The sequence below is a fragment of the Coregonus lavaretus genome (assembly GCF_964263955.1).
Source record: "Coregonus lavaretus genome assembly, chromosome: 23".
NCBI lineage: Eukaryota > Metazoa > Chordata > Actinopteri > Salmoniformes > Salmonidae > Coregonus > Coregonus lavaretus.
Genome location: NC_140010.1, coordinates 2213221 through 2232340, shown reverse-complemented (window position 1 = coordinate 2232340; position 19120 = coordinate 2213221). Strand labels below are relative to the sequence as shown.

The window sequence follows — 19120 nt, the reverse complement described above, 5'->3', positions numbered from 1 at the left end:
GCTGAAACATGAGGTGATGGCGGCGGATGAATGGCACGACAATGGGCCTCAGGATCTCGTCACGGTATCTCTGTGCATTCAAATTGCCATTGAGAAAATGCAAAGTGTGACCGTTGTCCGTAGCTTATGCCAGCCCATACCATAACCCCACCGCCACCATGGGGCACTCTGTTCACAACGTTGACATCAGCAAACCGCTCGCCCACACGACGCCATACACGCTGTCTGCCATCTGCCCGGTACAGGTGAAACCGGGATTCATCCGTGAAGAGCACACTTCTCCAGCGTGCCAGTGGCCATCGAAGGTGAGCGTTTGCCCACTGAAGTCGGTTACGACGCCATACTACAGTTAGGTCAAGGCCCTGGTGAGGACGACGAGCAGGCCCTGGTGAGGACGACGAGCAGGCCCTGGTGAGGACGACGAGCAGGCCCTGGTGAGGACGACGAGCAGGCAGATGAGCTTCCCTGAGACGGTTTCTGACAGTTTGTGTAGACATTCTTCGGTTGTGCAAACCCAGTTTCATCAGCTGTCCGGGGTGGCTGGTCTTCTATAAAACGACGTTGGAGGCAGCTTATGGTAGAGAAATGAGCATTTAATTCTCTGGCAACAGCTCTGGTGGAAATGTCCTATTCAAAAGGGTCGGTCTCTAGACTTTAGGATGTGCTACAGGTCCAGAGGTATCCACAGACACTATTAAAAAGGCTTGAGAGCAGCAACTTGGTTCAGAAATATCAGTTGAGAAGTTCGTAGAAGCTCTCAGGAATATAAACCACAGTTCAGTGAATGCCAGACACAACATTTTTCAGTGTAAGGTGATACACAGGTTACATTCCTCAAAGGTTAAACTGCATTAAAAATTCCCAGATACCTCACCACTGTGTGATGTGCCAGCAGGATGAGGGGACTTTGACCCACTTATTTTGGACATGACCTAAGTTACATGCTTACTGGGCTCTCCTTTTTGATGACTTATCTAAAGCCTTTGATAAAGCCCCAGACCCATTGATCGCTCTGTTTGGTACAGTTGATGGGAATTAACCAAGAAGTTCTCTCTGCTGTCTCTCTGTTTGGTACAGTTGATGGGAATAACCAGGAAGTTCTCTCTGCGGTCTCTCTGTTTGGTACAGTTGATGGGAACAACCAGGAAGTTCTCTCTGCGGTCTCTCTGTTTGGTACAGTTGATGGGAACAACCAGGAAGTTCTCTCTGCTGTCTCTCTGTTTGGTACAGTTGATGGGAATAACCAGGAAGTTCTCTCTGCTGTCTCTCTGTTTGGTACAGTTGATGGGAATAACCAGGAAGTTCTCTCTGCTGTCTCTCTGTTTGGTACAGTTGATGGGAATAACCAGGAAGTTCTCTCTGCGGTCTCTCTGTTTGGTACAGTTGATGGGAACAACCAGGAAGTTCTCTCTGCTGTCTCTCTGTTTGGTACAGTTGATGGGAATAACCAGGAAGTTCTCTCTGCTGTCTCTCTGTTTGGTACAGTTGATGGGAATAACCAAGAAGTTCTCTCTGCTGTCTCTCTGTTTGGTACAGTTGATGGGAATAACCAGGAAGTTCTCTCTGCTGTCTCTCTGTTTGGTACAGTTGATGGGAATAACCAGGAAGTTCTCTCTGCTGTCTCTCTGTTTGGTACAGTTGATGGGAACAACCAGGAAGTTCTCTCTGCTGTCTCTCTGTTTGGTACAGTTGATGGGAACAACCAGGAAGTTCTCTCTGCTGTCTCTCTGTTTGGTACAGTTGATGGGAATAACCAGGAAGTTCTCTCTGCTGTCTCTCTTTGTCCTCTATTAGCCAAAAAGCCTCATATTGAAATGTTAGAAATTGGAGACCGTACCTACCTTTGAAATGTGGTTACAGGATTTAGGGAATGTAATGCATATCGGAAAAGATTGGATCCAATACCTCCAATAGAAGTCAAATGTTTTACAAAATATGGCAGATGATAATAGATTAATGGTCTCTCCATAACTGGGTTGATGATCTGCTGCCACGCTGTGCTGTAGTCTCCATTCAATATGGAGTTTTGGTTTAACTGCTTGGAATGACTATATGCCGTCTTATAATAGATGTACCACCTAATAGGATTGTTTATTTTATTTTTGTATGTTAAGTTTTGTCCTCTAAAGTTGCCATTCAACACTACAATGTTTCCATCTGTCTTTTTTTATTAGAAAATAATAAACACATTAATATATATATATATTGACTGGACTGGGCCAGCCTGGCACTATACGGTGTGAGGGGAGTCTTACCTCTGCAGCAGACACAAAGGAGTCGTTGGAGGCGATGCTGATGGAGTCTCTGAGACAGGACACCTCATCATCCAGATCGTCGCTACAAAACACCGGAGTCTTACCTGAAACAAAATACAAGTCTATTGGTCGCGTACACAGTTTAGCAGATGCTATAGGGGGGTGCAGCGAAATGCTTATGTTACTAGCTCCTAACAATGCAGTATAACGTCAAACAAGTACACAAATAATAATTTAAAAAAACAATAATCTAGAAATTTAAAACAAAGTATTCAGACCCCTACCCTTTTCCACATTTTTGTTACGATACAGCCTTAATCTAAAATATATTAAATAAATAAAAATGTCCTCAATGTACACATAATACCCCATAACGACAAAGTGAAAGCAGGATTTTAGAAATGTTTGCAAATTTATAAAAAAATACATAAAAAAATAAAATAATTAGATCAACCTTATTTACATACGTTTTCAGACCCTTTGCTATGAGACTCGAAATTGAGCTCTGGTGGATCTTGTTTCCATTGATCATCCTTGAGATGTTTCTACAACTTGATTGAGTACACCTGTGGTAAATTCAATTGATTGGACATGATTTAGAAAGGGACACACCTGTCTATATAAGGTCCCACAGTTGACAGTGCAGGTCAGAGCAAAAACCAAGCCATGAGGTCGAAGGAATTGTCCGTAGAGCTCTGAGACAGGATTGTGTCGAGGCCCAGATCTGGGGAAGGGTACCAAAACATTTTCTGAACCATTGAAGGTCCCCAAGAACACAGTGGCCGCCATCATTAAATGGAAAAAGTTTGGAACCACCAAGACTCTTCCTCGAGCTGGCAGCCCGGCCAAACTGAGCAATCGGGGGAGAAGGGCCTTGGTCAGGGAGGTGACCAAGAACCCGATGGTCACTCTGAGAGCGTTCCAGAGTTCCTCTGTGGAGATGGGAGAACCTTCCAGAAGGACAACCATCTCTGCAGCACTCCACCAATCAGGCCTTTATGGTAGAGTGGCCAGACGGAAGCCACTCCTCAGTAAAAGGCACATGACAGCCCACTTGGAGTTTGCCAAAAGGCACCTAAAGGACTCTCAGACCATGAGAAACAAGATTCTCTGATCTGATGAAACCAAGATTGAACTCTTTGGCCTGAATGCCAAGTGTCACGTCTGGAGAAAATCTGGCACCATCCCTACGGTGAAGCATGGTGGTGGCAGCATCATGCTGTGGGGATGTTTTTCAGCGGCAGGGATTGGGAGACTAGTCAGGATCGAGGGAAAGATGAACAGAGAGCTCCTTGATGAAAAACCTGCTCCAGAGTGCTCAGGACCTCAGACTGGGGCGAAGGTTCACCTTCCAATAGGACAACAACCCTAAGCACACAGCCAAGACAACGCAGGAGTGGCTCCAGGACACGTCTCTCAATGTCCTTGAGTGGCCCAGCCAGAGCCCGGACTTGAACCCGATCGAACATATCTGGAGAGACCTGAAAATAGCTGTGCAGCGACGCTCCCCATCCAACCTGACAGAGCTTGAGAGGATCTGCAGAGAAGAATGGGAGAAACTTCCCAAATACAGGTGTGCCAAGCTTGTAGCGTCATACCCAAGAAGACTCGAGGCTGTAATCGCTGCCAAAGGTGCTTCAACAGAGTACTGAGTAAAGGGTCTGAATACTTATGTAAATGTAATTCCATTTTTTCCTTTTCTTTTTTATACATTTGCAAAAATGTCTAAAACACCAGTTTTTACTTTGACATTTTGGGGTATTGTGTGTTGATTGAGATTATTATTATTATATTTTTTTTAATCAAGTTTAGAATAAGCCTGTAATGTAACAAAATGTGGAAAAAGGGGTCTGAATACGTTCCGAATGATCTGTATAGAGGGAACGTTGGTCATGGCTCATCCTTTAAACTGCACACGTGCACGGCCGCGCACTTCCTCCAGGACTGGCGCTCTGAAGAAATGCCATGATGCGCAGATGCAAGAGATTGAACTTCACCGAGTTCGCACTATATAGAGCAACGTTTTTTCTGTGATCGAATCAGCCCCTTTTCAATGCAACAAACCAAAACAAATCTAAAAACTTTTGTAAAACGGAGTCTGATGTTATAGGCAGAGCCAGAGCGCAACGGTGCAGAATTCTGTCGGCGGGGGTAGCCCACGAGGGGTCTTTCAAATCACCCGCGAGTGATTAGTTCAGATCAGAGCCGCACATGAACATCTTTTGATATTTTTTTTGCTAGTTAGCGAGTTATTAGCCCAGTTATAGATAAGTATAGGTCAGCAATGGGGAGTTAGATACTGCTTCCTACAAGAGCACAAAACGTGAAGGCTACATTTCAAGCTGTCTTTGAAAAGCCAGTCAGGTAAAAAAAAGCTTGTGTCTTAATTAAAAAGGGGCAGTGTTGAATTTTGAGAAAGGCTTGAATATGCAAATAAGCCAATATGCAGAGGAATAGCCTACATTGTCTAACTCTTTGTAAAGCGGTTTCTTGCACCATCATACAACACAATTTACAGTCACCTATTTGGCCCATGACGTTACAGGCCAAGTAAAAAAAGAATTGATTCATGTCAAGCCCTACATAATGTAAAATAATAATAATAATAATAATAATAATAATAATAATAAGCCATTTATCAGACGCTTTTATCCAAAGCGACTTACAGTCATGCGTGCATACATTTTTGTTGTGTATGGGTGGTCCCCGGGGGATCGAACCCACTACCTTGGCGTTACAAGCGCCGTGCTCTACCAGCTGAGCTACAGAGGACCAAGCGCCGTGCTCTACCAGCTGAGCTACAGAGGACCAATCAGAGGACCACACGTTTTTAAAAAGGGTCATGCAATGTAGGCCTGCATTGAACACCACCTATAGGCTGCTGTAGGCTATATCAGACACATCAAAAGCTATTTCCATGTGTAAATGTTATGGGATTCGCTCCGTTGGTTTTGTAGGTAAGCCTACATTGTGCTCAGATAGTAGCCTATAGTCTATTGTGGCTGTCTAAAACTGTCAGGGTACAGCCTCAGTGAAAACACGTGCTGGAAGTTGAACAAAAAAGTTCCACTCACAAGACCTCAAATTTGCTCAGTGCCCCAAAACATTAGAGGGAACATTGGCCACTTCTACCCCATCACCTCTACACGACACTGGAGTCTGAAACTAAATATTTTTTAAACACGCTATAGAACCACGCTACTACACACTAAAAATCATCATCATAAATCTCTACACGACACTGGAGTCTTATCTGAAACAAAATGGTTGAAACTATAACGTTGATGTCATGGACGGTCAGTCATTGCATCCATAGCTCTTGTCTATGAATTTGAGAGCGGTTACATTTCTCTAGCCTCAGCTGTTTACCAAAAACAGTGGGGTGAAAGCTTTGTTACTGTTTGAACTGCAGATTGCCTCTTTAATGCATCTCTATGGAGACAACACAGATGCATAAATCACGTCTTGTCAACTCGTCAATAAGTGTGTAACAGTAGTACTTTGGCCTGGTTCCAGTACTGTCTAAGATTAGCCTGTAGGGTTTACTGTCCAGTGGGGCCATGTGGAGACAGATGACTAGCAGGGTTTGATGAAGAGTTCACATCAGTAGAATGTGGAAGCAGCGTACTGAACTGCACGTCGCACAGAGCGCTTCGGAGTTGCTCACACCAGAACTATCACGTCATGGAAAATATCCTCTGTGTGTGTGAGTACGATTTGAGTGTGTGTGTGTGACGGAGTGAGTTTATATCCCTGTGTGTGTGTGTCCCTTTCCGTGTGTGTCTGGCTGTGTGTGTGTGTGTGTGTGTGTGTGTGTGTGTCTGGCTGTGTGTGTGTGTGTGTCTGGCTGTGTGTGTGTGTGTGTGTGTGTGTCTGGCTGTGTGTGTGTGTGTGTGTGTGTGTCTGGCTGTGTGTGTATGTGTGTGTGTGTGAGCGGTCTCACCGTGGCTGCCGCTGTGTGAGGAAGGTTCCGGAATGCTCAAAGCTCCTTCAAACTCCTCCTGTAGTCTGTACGCTCTCTGGAGGAGGCTCTCCAGCTTATGGATAAACTCTGCACTGATAAGGTCCTGACCAGGAAGACACAGATATCAAAGATGTTACAAGAACACAACTTTATGCATACACAGTACATACTGCACTCCCATACATACACACCCTACTAGACACATATTCTAGCTACATACACAAACGGACCCCAGCCAACCCCAAGACCAGACAGAGAGAGAGACCGAGAGAGAGAGACCAGAGAGAGAGAGAGAGAGAGAGAGAGAGAGAGAGAGACACATAGAGAGACACCAGACAGAGAGAGACACCAGACAGAGACACCAGACAGAGAGAGAGAGAGAGAGAGAGAGAGAGAGAGAGAGAGAGCAGACAGTATCTATGCTGCAATAGTCTATGTGCCGGGGGGCTAGGGTCAGTCTGTTATATCTGGTGTAATTCTCCTGTCTTATCTGGTGTCCTGTGTGAATTTGTGTATGCTCCCTCTAATTCTCTCTCTCTCCCTCCCTCCCCTCCCAGAGGACCTGAGCCCTATGACCATGCCTCAGGACTACCTGGCCTGATGACTCCTGGCTGTCCCCAGTCCACCAGGTCGTGCTGCTGCTCCAGTTTCAACTGTTCTGCCTGCGGCTATGGAAACCTGACCTGTTCACCGGACGTGCTACCTTGTCCCAGACCTGCTGTTTTTGACTCTCTCTACCGCACTTGCTGTCTCGACCTCTGAATGACCCTGCTGGTCATCTATGAACGTTTGAATGTCTTGAAGAACGATCTGGCCTTAATGACCATGTACTCTTATAATCTCCACCCGGCACAGCCAGAAGAGGACTGGCCACCCCTCAGAGCCTGGTTCCTCTCTAGGATTCTTCCTAGGTTCCTGCCTTTCTAGGGAGTTTTTCCTAGCCACCGTGCTTCTATATCTGCATTGGTTGCTGTTTGGGGTTTTAGGCTGGGTTTCTACACTTAGAGATTCCACAAGTCAAATGTAGCTACAGTTGATTGTAAAATGTTTGGCATACCGATGCGTTCTCCCCTCCACACTCTCCTCTCTGATGGCGTCTCCAGCCCCAGTGTTCCCCTCTACACTCTCCTCTCTGATGGCGTCTCCAGCCCCAGTGTTCCCCTCCACACTCTCCTCTCTGATGGCGTCTCCAGCCCCAGTGTTCCCCTCTACACTCTCCTCTCTGATGGTGTCTCCAGCCCCAGTGTTCCCCTCTACACTCTCCTCTCTGATGGGGTCTCCAGCCCCAGTGTGTTCCCTCTACACTCTCCTCTCTGATGGTGTCTCCAGCTCCAGTGTTCCCCTCTACACTCTCCTCTCTGATGGCGTCTCCAGCCCCAGTGTCTTCCCATCTACACTCTCCTCTCTGATGGCGTCTCCAGCCCCAGTGTTCCCCTCTACACTCTCCTCTCTGATGGCGTCTCCAGCCCCAGTGTTCCCCTCTACACTCTCCTCTCTGATGGCGTCTCCAGCTCCAGTGTTCCCCTCTACACTCTCCTCTCTGATGGCGTCTCCAGCTCCAGTGTTCCCCTCTACACTCTCCTCTCTGATGGCGTCTCCAGCCCCAGTGTGTGTGTTCACCTCTACACTCTCCTCTCTGATGGTGTCTCCAGCCCCAGTGTTCCCCTCTACACTCTCCTCTCTGATGGCGTCTCCAGCCCCAGTGTTCCCCTCTACACTCTCCTCTCTGATGGCGTCTCCAGCCCCAGTGTTCCCCTCTACACTCTCCTCTCTGATGGCGTCTCCAGCCCCAGTGTGTGTGTTCCCCTCTACACTCTCCTCTCTGATGGCGTCTCCAGCCCCAGTGTTCCCCTCTACACTCTCCTCTCTGATGGCGTCTCCAGCCCCAGTGTTCCCCTCTACACTCTCCTCTCTGATGGTGTCTCCAGCCCCAGTGTGTTCCCCTCTACACTCTCCTCTCTGATGGCGTCTCCAGCCCCAGTGTTCCCCTCTACACTCTCCTCTCTGATGGTGTCTCCAGCCACAGTGTTCCCCTCTACACTCTCCTCTCTGATGGCGTCTCCAGCCCCAGTGTTCCCCTCTACACTCTCCTCTCTGATGGTGTCTCCAGCCCCAGTGTTCCCCTCTACACTCTCCTCTCTGATGGTGTCTCCAGCCCCAGTGTTCCCCTCTACATTCTCCTCTCTGATGGTGTCTCCAGCCCCAGTGTTCCCCTCTACACTCTCCTCTCTGATGGCGTCTCCAGCCCCAGTGTGTATGTTCACCTCTACACTCTCCTCTCTGATGGCGTTCCCCTCTACACTCTCCTCTCTGATGGTGTCTCCAGCCCCAGTGTTCCCCTCTACACTCTCCTCTCTGATGGTGTCTCCAGCCCCAGTGTTCCCCTCTACACTCTCCTCTCTGATGGCGTCTCCAGCCCCAGTGTTCCCCTCTACACTCTCCTCTCTGATGGCGTCTCCAGCCCCAGTGTTCCCCTCTACACTCTCCTCTCTGATGGCGTCTCCAGCTCCAGTGTTCCCCTCTACACTCTCCTCTCTGATGGTGTCTCCAGCCCCAGTGTTCCCCTCTACACTCTCCTCTCTGATGGTGTCTCCAGCCCCAGTGTTCCCCTCTACATTCTCCTCTCTGATGGTGTCTCCAGCCCCAGTGTTCCCCTCTACACTCTCCTCTCTGAAGGCGTCTCCAGCCCCAGTGTGTATGTTCACCTCTACACTCTCCTCTCTGATGGCGTTCCCCTCTACACTCTCCTCTCTGATGGTGTCTCCAGCCCCAGTGTTCCCCTCTACACTCTCCTCTCTGATGGCGTCTCCAGCCCCAGTGTTCCCCTCTACACTCTCCTCTCTGATGGCGTCTCCAGCCCCAGTGTTCCCCTCTACACTCTCCTCTCTGATGGTGTCTCCAGCCCCAGTGTGTTCCCCTCTACACTCTCCTCTCTGATGGCGTCTCCAGCTCCAGTGTTCCCCTCTACACTCTCCTCTCTGATGGCGTCTCCAGCCCCAGTGTTCCCCTCTACACTCTCCTCTCTGATGGTGTCTCCAGCCCCAGTGTTCCCCTCCACACTCTCCTCTCTGATGGCGTCTCCAGCCCCAGTGTTCCCCTCTACACTCTCCTCTCTGATGGTGTCTCCAGCCCCAGTGTGTTCCCCTCTACACTCTCCTCTCTGATGGTGTCTCCAGCTCCAGTGTTCCCCTCTACACTCTCCTCTCTGATGGTGTCTCCAGCCCCAGTGTTCCCCTCTACACTCTCCTCTCTGATGGTGTCTCCAGCTCCAGTGTGTTCCCCTCTACACTCTCCTCTCTGATGGCGTCTCCAGCCCCAGTGTTCCCCTCTACACTCTCCTCTCTGATGGTGTCTCCAGCTCCAGTGTGTTCCCCTCTACACTCTCCTCTCTGATGGCGTCTCCAGCCCCAGTGTTCCCTCTACACTCTCCTCTCTGATGGTGTCTCCAGCCCCAGTGTGTTCCCCTATACACTCTACTCTCTGATGGTGTCTCCAGCTCCAGTGTTCCCCTCTACACTCTCCTCTCTGATGGCTTCTCTAGCTCCAGTGTTCCCCTCTACACTCTCCTCTCTGATGGTGTCTCCAGCTCCAGTGTTCCCCTCTACACTCTCCTCTCTGATGGCGTTCCCCTCTACACTCTCCTCTCTGATGGTGTCTCCAGCTCCAGTGTGTTCCCTCTACACTCTCCTCTCTGATGGTGTCTCCAGCCCCAGTGTTCCCCTCTACACTCTCCTCTCTGATGGTGTCTCCAGCTCCAGTGTTCCCCTCTACACTCTCCTCTCTGATGGTGTCTCCAGCCCCAGTGTTCCCCTCTACACTCTCCTCTCTGATGGCGTCTCCAGCTCCAGTGTGTTCCCCTCTACACTCTCCTCTCTGATGGCGTCTCCAGCCCCAGTGTGTTCCCCTCTACACTCTCCTCTCTGATGGCGTCTCCAGCCCCAGTGTTCCCCTCTACACTCTCCTCTCTGATGGCGTCTCCAGCTCCAGTGTTCCCCTCTACACTCTCCTCTCTGATGGCGTCTCCAGCTCCAGTGTTCCCCTCCACACTCTCCTCTCTGATGGCGTCTCCAGCTCCAGTGTTCCCCTCTACACTCTCCTCTCTGATGGTGTCTCCAGCTCCAGTGTGTTCCCTCTACACTCTCCTCTCTGATGGCGTCTCCAGCTCCAGTGTTCCCCTCCACACTCTCCTCTCTGATGGCGTCTCCAGCTCCAGTGTTCCCCTCTACACTCTCCTCTCTGATGGTGTCTCCAGCCCCAGTGTGTTCCCCTCTACACTCTCCTCTCTGATGGCGTCTCCAGCCCCAGTGTTCCCCTCTACACTCTCCTCTCTGATGGCGTCTCCAGCTCCAGTGTTCCCCTCCACACTCTCCTCTCTGATGGCGTCTCCAGCTCCAGTGTTCCCCTCTACACTCTCCTCTCTGATGGTGTCTCCAGCTCCAGTGTGTTCCCTCTACACTCTCCTCTCTGATGGCGTCTCCAGCTCCAGTGTTCCCCTCCACACTCTCCTCTCTGATGGCGTCTCCAGCTCCAGTGTTCCCCTCTACACTCTCCTCTCTGATGGTGTCTCCAGCCCCAGTGTGTTCCCTCTACATTCTCCTCTCTGATGGCGTCTCCAGCCCCAGTGTGTGTGTTCCCCTCTACACTCTCCTCTCGGATGGTGTCTCCAGCTCCAGTGTGTTCCCCTCTACACTCTCCTCTCTGATGGCGTCTCCAGCCCCAGTGTTCCCCTCTACACTCTCCTCTCTGATGGTGTCTCCAGCCCCAGTGTGTACCCTCTACACTCTCCTCTCTGATGGCGTCTCCAGCCCCAGTGTTCCCCTCTACACTCTCCTCTCTGATGGTGTCTCCAGCCCCAGTGTTCCCCTCTACACTCTCCTCTCTGATGGCGTCTCCAGCTCCAGTGTTCCCCTCTACACTCTCCTCTCTGATGGTGTCTCCAGCCCCAGTGTGTTCCCCTCCACACTCTCCTCTCTGATGGTGTCTCCAGCCCCAGTGTTCCCCTCTACACTCTCCTCTCTGATGGCGTCTCCAGCTCCAGTGTTCCCCTCTACACTCTCCTCTCTGATGGCGTCTCCAGCTCCAGTGTTCCCCTCTACACTCTCCTCTCTGATGGCGTTCCCCTCTACACTCTCCTCTCTGATGGCGTCTCCAGCTCCAGTGTTCCCCTCTACACTCTCCTCTCTGATGGCGTTCCCCTCTACACTCTCCTCTCTGATGGTGTCTCCAGCCCCAGTGTTCCCCTCTACACTCTCCTCTCTGATGGCGTCTCCAGCTCCAGTGTTCCCCTCTACACTCTCCTCTCTGATGGCGTCTCCAGCTCCAGTGTTCCCCTCTACACTCTCCTCTCTGATGGCGTTCCCCTCTACACTCTCCTCTCTGATGGCGTCTCCAGCCCCAGTGTTCCCCTCTACACTCTCCTCTCTGATGGTGCCTCCAGCCCCAGTGTTCCCCTCTACACTCTCCTCTCTGATGGCGTCTCCAGCTCCAGTGTTCCCCTCTACACTCTCCTCTCTGATGGCGTCTCCAGCTCCAGTGTTCCCCTCTACACTCTCCTCTCTGATGGCATCTCCAGCCCCAGTGTTCCCCTCTACACTCTCATCTCTGATGGCGTCTCCAGCCCCAGTGTGTTCCCCTCTACACTCTCCTCTCTGATGGCGTCTCCAGCTCCAGTGTTCCCCTCTACACTCTCCTCTCTGATGGTGTCTCCAGCCCCAGTGTTCCCCTCTACACTCTCCTCTCTGATGGTGTCTCCAGCCCCAGTGTTCCCCTCTACACTCTCCTCTCTGATGGCGTCTCCAGCCCCAGTGTGTTCCCCTCTACACTCTCCTCTCTGATGGCGTCTCCAGCTCCAGTGTTCCCCTCTACACTCTCCTCTCTGATGGCGTCTCCAGCTCCAGTGTTCCCCTCTACACTCTCCTCTCTGATGGCGTCTCCAGCCCCAGTGTGTTCCCCTCTACACTCTCCTCTCTGATGGCGTCTCCAGCCCCAGTGTTCCCCTCTACACTCTCCTCTCTGATGGCGTCTCTAGCTCCAGTGTTCCCCTCTACACTCTCCTCTCTGATGGCGTCTCCAGCCCCAGTGTTCCCATCTACACTCTCCTCTCTGATGGTGTCTCCAGCCCCAGTGTGTTCCCCTCTACACTCTCCTCTCTGATGGCGTCTCCAGCCCCAGTGTTTGTTCCCCTCTACACTCTCCTCTCTGATGGCGTCTCCAGCCCCAGTGTTCCCCTCTACACTCTCCTCTCTGATGGCGTCTCCAGCCCCAGTGTTCCCCTCTACACTCTCCTCTCTGATGGCGTCTCCAGCCCCAGTGTTCCCCTCTACACTCTCCTCTCTGATGGCGTCTCCAGCCCCAGTGTGTTCCCCTCTACACTCTCCTCTCTGATGACGTCTCCAGCCCCAGTGTTCCCCTCTACACTCTCCTCTCTGATGGCGTCTCCAGCCCCAGTGTTCCCCTCTACACTCTCCTCTCTGATGGCGTCTCCAGCCCCAGTGTGTTCCCCTCTACACTCTCCTCTCTGATGGCGTCTCCAGCTCCAGTGTTCCCCTCTACACTCTCCTCTCTGATGGCGTCTCCAGCTCCAGTGTTCCCCTCTACACTCTCCTCTCTGATGGCGTCTCCAGCCCCAGTGTGTTCCCCTCTACACTCTCCTCTCTGATGGCGTCTCCAGCCCCAGTGTTCCCCTCTACACTCTCCTCTCTGATGGCGTCTCAAGCTCCAGTGTTCCCCTCTACACTCTCCTCTCTGATGGCGTCTCCAGCTCCAGTGTTCCCCTCCACACTCTCCTCTCTGATGGCGTCTCCAGCTCCAGTGTTCCCCTCTACACTCTCCTCTCTGATGGTGTCTCCAGCCCCAGTGTTCCCCTCTACACTCTCCTCTCTGATGGTGTCTCCAGCTCCAGTGTGTTCCCCTCTACACTCTCCTCTCTGATGGCGTCTCCAGCCCCAGTGTTCCCCTCTACACTCTCCTCTCTGATGGTGTCTCCAGCTCCAGTGTGTTCCCCTCTACACTCTCCTCTCTGATGGCGTCTCCAGCCCCAGTGTTCCCTCTACACTCTCCTCTCTGATGGTGTCTCCAGCCCCAGTGTGTTCCCCTATACACTCTACTCTCTGATGGTGTCTCCAGCTCCAGTGTTCCCCTCTACACTCTCCTCTCTGATGGCTTCTCTAGCTCCAGTGTTCCCCTCTACACTCTCCTCTCTGATGGTGTCTCCAGCTCCAGTGTTCCCCTCTACACTCTCCTCTCTGATGGCGTTCCCCTCTACACTCTCCTCTCTGATGGTGTCTCCAGCTCCAGTGTGTTCCCTCTACACTCTCCTCTCTGATGGTGTCTCCAGCCCCAGTGTTCCCCTCTACACTCTCCTCTCTGATGGTGTCTCCAGCTCCAGTGTTCCCCTCTACACTCTCCTCTCTGATGGTGTCTCCAGCCCCAGTGTTCCCCTCTACACTCTCCTCTCTGATGGCGTCTCCAGCTCCAGTGTGTTCCCCTCTACACTCTCCTCTCTGATGGCGTCTCCAGCCCCAGTGTGTTCCCCTCTACACTCTCCTCTCTGATGGCGTCTCCAGCCCCAGTGTTCCCCTCTACACTCTCCTCTCTGATGGCGTCTCCAGCTCCAGTGTTCCCCTCTACACTCTCCTCTCTGATGGCGTCTCCAGCTCCAGTGTTCCCCTCCACACTCTCCTCTCTGATGGCGTCTCCAGCTCCAGTGTTCCCCTCTACACTCTCCTCTCTGATGGTGTCTCCAGCTCCAGTGTGTTCCCTCTACACTCTCCTCTCTGATGGCGTCTCCAGCTCCAGTGTTCCCCTCCACACTCTCCTCTCTGATGGCGTCTCCAGCTCCAGTGTTCCCCTCTACACTCTCCTCTCTGATGGTGTCTCCAGCCCCAGTGTGTTCCCCTCTACACTCTCCTCTCTGATGGCGTCTCCAGCCCCAGTGTTCCCCTCTACACTCTCCTCTCTGATGGTGTCTCCAGCCCCAGTGTTCCCCTCTACACTCTCCTCTCTGATGGCGTCTCCAGCTCCAGTGTGTTCCCCTCTACACTCTCCTCTCTGATGGCGTCTCCAGCCCCAGTGTGTTCCCCTCTACACTCTCCTCTCTGATGGCGTCTCCAGCCCCAGTGTTCCCCTCTACACTCTCCTCTCTGATGGCGTCTCCAGCTCCAGTGTTCCCCTCTACACTCTCCTCTCTGATGGCGTCTCCAGCTCCAGTGTTCCCCTCCACACTCTCCTCTCTGATGGCGTCTCCAGCTCCAGTGTTCCCCTCTACACTCTCCTCTCTGATGGTGTCTCCAGCTCCAGTGTGTTCCCTCTACACTCTCCTCTCTGATGGCGTCTCCAGCTCCAGTGTTCCCCTCCACACTCTCCTCTCTGATGGCGTCTCCAGCTCCAGTGTTCCCCTCTACACTCTCCTCTCTGATGGTGTCTCCAGCCCCAGTGTGTTCCCCTCTACACTCTCCTCTCTGATGGCGTCTCCAGCCCCAGTGTTCCCCTCTACACTCTCCTCTCTGATGGCGTCTCCAGCTCCAGTGTTCCCCTCCACACTCTCCTCTCTGATGGCGTCTCCAGCTCCAGTGTTCCCCTCTACACTCTCCTCTCTGATGGTGTCTCCAGCTCCAGTGTGTTCCCTCTACACTCTCCTCTCTGATGGCGTCTCCAGCTCCAGTGTTCCCCTCCACACTCTCCTCTCTGATGGCGTCTCCAGCTCCAGTGTTCCCCTCTACACTCTCCTCTCTGATGGTGTCTCCAGCCCCAGTGTGTTCCCTCTACATTCTCCTCTCTGATGGCGTCTCCAGCCCCAGTGTGTGTGTTCCCCTCTACACTCTCCTCTCGGATGGTGTCTCCAGCTCCAGTGTGTTCCCCTCTACACTCTCCTCTCTGATGGCGTCTCCAGCCCCAGTGTTCCCCTCTACACTCTCCTCTCTGATGGTGTCTCCAGCCCCAGTGTGTACCCTCTACACTCTCCTCTCTGATGGCGTCTCCAGCCCCAGTGTTCCCCTCTACACTCTCCTCTCTGATGGTGTCTCCAGCCCCAGTGTTCCCCTCTACACTCTCCTCTCTGATGGCGTCTCCAGCTCCAGTGTTCCCCTCTACACTCTCCTCTCTGATGGTGTCTCCAGCCCCAGTGTGTTCCCCTCCACACTCTCCTCTCTGATGGTGTCTCCAGCCCCAGTGTTCCCCTCTACACTCTCCTCTCTGATGGCGTCTCCAGCTCCAGTGTTCCCCTCTACACTCTCCTCTCTGATGGCGTCTCCAGCTCCAGTGTTCCCCTCTACACTCTCCTCTCTGATGGCGTTCCCCTCTACACTCTCCTCTCTGATGGCGTCTCCAGCCCCAGTGTTCCCCTCTACACTCTCCTCTCTGATGGTGCCTCCAGCCCCAGTGTTCCCCTCTACACTCTCCTCTCTGATGGCGTCTCCAGCTCCAGTGTTCCCCTCTACACTCTCCTCTCTGATGGCGTCTCCAGCTCCAGTGTTCCCCTCTACACTCTCCTCTCTGATGGCATCTCCAGCCCCAGTGTTCCCCTCTACACTCTCATCTCTGATGGCGTCTCCAGCCCCAGTGTGTTCCCCTCTACACTCTCCTCTCTGATGGCGTCTCCAGCTCCAGTGTTCCCCTCTACACTCTCCTCTCTGATGGTGTCTCCAGCCCCAGTGTTCCCCTCTACACTCTCCTCTCTGATGGTGTCTCCAGCCCCAGTGTTCCCCTCTACACTCTCCTCTCTGATGGCGTCTCCAGCCCCAGTGTGTTCCCCTCTACACTCTCCTCTCTGATGGCGTCTCCAGCTCCAGTGTTCCCCTCTACACTCTCCTCTCTGATGGCGTCTCCAGCTCCAGTGTTCCCCTCTACACTCTCCTCTCTGATGGCGTCTCCAGCCCCAGTGTGTTCCCCTCTACACTCTCCTCTCTGATGGCGTCTCCAGCCCCAGTGTTCCCCTCTACACTCTCCTCTCTGATGGCGTCTCTAGCTCCAGTGTTCCCCTCTACACTCTCCTCTCTGATGGCGTCTCCAGCTCCAGTGTTCCCCTCTACACTCTCCTCTCTGATGGCGTCTCCAGCCCCAGTGTTCCCATCTACACTCTCCTCTCTGATGGTGTCTCCAGCCCCAGTGTGTTCCCCTCTACACTCTCCTCTCTGATGGCGTCTCCAGCCCCAGTGTGTGTGTTCCCCTCTACACTCTCCTCTCTGATGGCGTCTCCAGCCCCAGTGTTCCCCTCTACACTCTCCTCTCTGATGGCGTCTCCAGCCCCAGTGTTCCCCTCTACACTCTCCTCTCTGATGGCGTCTCCAGCCCCAGTGTTCCCCTCTACACTCTCCTCTCTGATGGCGTCTCCAGCCCCAGTGTGTTCCCCTCTACACTCTCCTCTCTGATGACGTCTCCAGCCCCAGTGTTCCCCTCTACACTCTCCTTTCTGATGGCGTCTCCAGCCCCAGTGTTCCCCTCTACACTCTCCTCTCTGATGGCGTCTCCAGCCCCAGTGTGTTCCCCTCTACACTCTCCTCTCTGATGGCGTCTCCAGCTCCAGTGTTCCCCTCTACACTCTCCTCTCTGATGGTGTCTCCAGCCCCAGTGTTCCCCTCTACACTCTCCTCTCTGATGGTGTCTCCAGCCCCAGTGTTCCCCTCTACACTCTCCTCTCTGATGGCGTCTCCAGCCCCAGTGTGTTCCCCTCTACACTCTCCTCTCTGATGGCGTCTCCAGCTCCAGTGTTCCCCTCTACACTCTCCTCTCTGATGGCGTCTCCAGCTCCAGTGTTCCCCTCTACACTCTCCTCTCTGATGGCGTCTCCAGCCCCAGTGTGTTCCCCTCTACACTCTCCTCTCTGATGGCGTCTCCAGCCCCAGTGTTCCCCTCTACACTCTCCTCTCTGATGGCGTCTCCAGCTCCAGTGTTCCCCTCTACACTCTCCTCTCTGATGGCGTCTCCAGCTCCAGTGTTCCCCTCCACACTCTCCTCTCTGATGGCGTCTCCAGCTCCAGTGTTCCCCTCTACACTCTCCTCTCTGATGGTGTCTCCAGCCCCAGTGTTCCCCTCTACACTCTCCTCTCTGATGGTGTCTCCAGCTCCAGTGTGTTCCCCTCTACACTCTCCTCTCTGATGGCGTCTCCAGCCCCAGTGTTCCCCTCTACACTCTCCTCTCTGATGGTGTCTCCAGCTCCAGTGTGTTCCCCTCTACACTCTCCTCTCTGATGGCGTCTCCAGCCCCAGTGTTCCCTCTACACTCTCCTCTCTGATGGTGTCTCCAGCCCCAGTGTGTTCCCCTATACACTCTACTCTCTGATGGTGTCTCCAGCTCCAGTGTTCCCCTCTACACTCTCCTCTCTGATGGCTTCTCTAGCTCCAGTGTTCCCCTCTACACTCTCCTCTCTGATGGTGTCTCCAGCTCCAGTGTTCCCCTCTACACTCTCCTCTCTGATGGCGTTCCCCTCTACACTCTCCTCTCTGATGGTGTCTCCAGCTCCAGTGTTCCCCTCTACACTCTCCTCTCTGATGGCGTCTCCAGCTCCAGTGTTCCCCTCTACACTCTCCTCTCTGATGGTGTCTCCAGCCCCAGTGTGTTCCCCTCTACACTCTCCTCTCTGATGGCGTCTCCAGCCCCAGTGTTCCCCTCTACACTCTCCTCTCTGATGGCGTCTCCAGCTCCAGTGTTCCCCTCCACACTCTCCTCTCTGATGGCGTCTCCAGCTCCAGTGTTCCCCTCTACACTCTCCTCTCTGATGGTGTCTCCAGCTCCAGTGTGTTCCCTCTACACTCTCCTCTCTGATGGCGTCTCCAGCTCCAGTGTTCCCCTCCACACTCTCCTCTCTGATGGCGTCTCCAGCTCCAGTGTTCCCCTCTACACTCTCCTCTCTGATGGTGTCTCCAGCCCCAGTGTGTTCCCTCTACATTCTCCTCTCTGATGGCGTCTCCAGCCCCAGTGTGTGTGTTCCCCTCTACACTCTCCTCTCGGATGGTGTCTCCAGCTCCAGTGTGTTCCCCTCTACACTCTCCTCTCTGATGGCGTCTCCAGCCCCAGTGTTCCCCTCTACACTCTCCTCTCTGATGGTGTCTCCAGCCCCAGTGTGTACCCTCTACACTCTCCTCTCTGATGGCGTCTCCAGCCCCAGTGTTCCCCTCTACACTCTCCTCTCTGATGGTGTCTCCAGCCCCAGTGTTCCCCTCTACACTCTCCTCTCTGATGGCGTCTCCAGCTCCAGTGTTCCCCTCTACACTCTCCTCTCTGATGGTGTCTCCAGCCCCAGTGTGTTCCCCTCCACACTCTCCTCTCTGATGGTGTCTCCAGCCCCAGTGTTCCCCTCTACACTCTCCTCTCTGATGGCGTCTCCAGCTCCAGTGTTCCCCTCTACACTCTCCTCTCTGATGGCGTCTCCAGCTCCAGTGTTCCCCTCTACACTCTCCTCTCTGATGGCGTTCCCCTCTACACTCTCCTCTCTGATGGCGTCTCCAGCCCCAGTGTTCCCCTCTACACTCTCCTCTCTGATGGTGCCTCCAGCCCCAGTGTTCCCCTCTACACTCTCCTCTCTGATGGCGTCTCCAGCTCCAGTGTTCCCCTCTACACTCTCCTCTCTGATGGCGTCTCCAGCTCCAGTGTTCCCCTCTACACTCTCCTCTCTGATGGCATCTCCAGCCCCAGTGTTCCCCTCTACACTCTCATCTCTGATGGCGTCTCCAGCCCCAGTGTGTTCCCCTCTACACTCTCCTCTCTGATGGCGTCTCCAGCTCCAGTGTTCCCCTCTACACTCTCCTCTCTGATGGTGTCTCCAGCCCCAGTGTTCCCCTCTACACTCTCCTCTCTGATGGTGTCTCCAGCCCCAGTGTTCCCCTCTACACTCTCCTCTCTGATGGCGTCTCCAGCCCCAGTGTGTTCCCCTCTACACTCTCCTCTCTGATGGCGTCTCCAGCT

At 53.1% G+C, this 19120-nt stretch overlaps 1 protein-coding gene across 1 annotated transcript in view; it reads right to left on the bottom strand.

The window, feature by feature from the left end:
- Positions 1-19120, bottom strand: part of miga1 (mitoguardin 1) — a 61765-nt gene that overhangs the window by 13351 nt on the left and 29294 nt on the right. The window contains exons 7-8 of the mRNA XM_084139545.1: positions 6199-6322; positions 2256-2359 (exon numbers count right to left, since the gene is read on the bottom strand). Of these exons, the coding sequence (XP_083995671.1) occupies positions 2256-2359; positions 6199-6322 (228 nt within the window). The remainder of the gene's footprint in view (positions 1-2255; positions 2360-6198; positions 6323-19120) is intronic.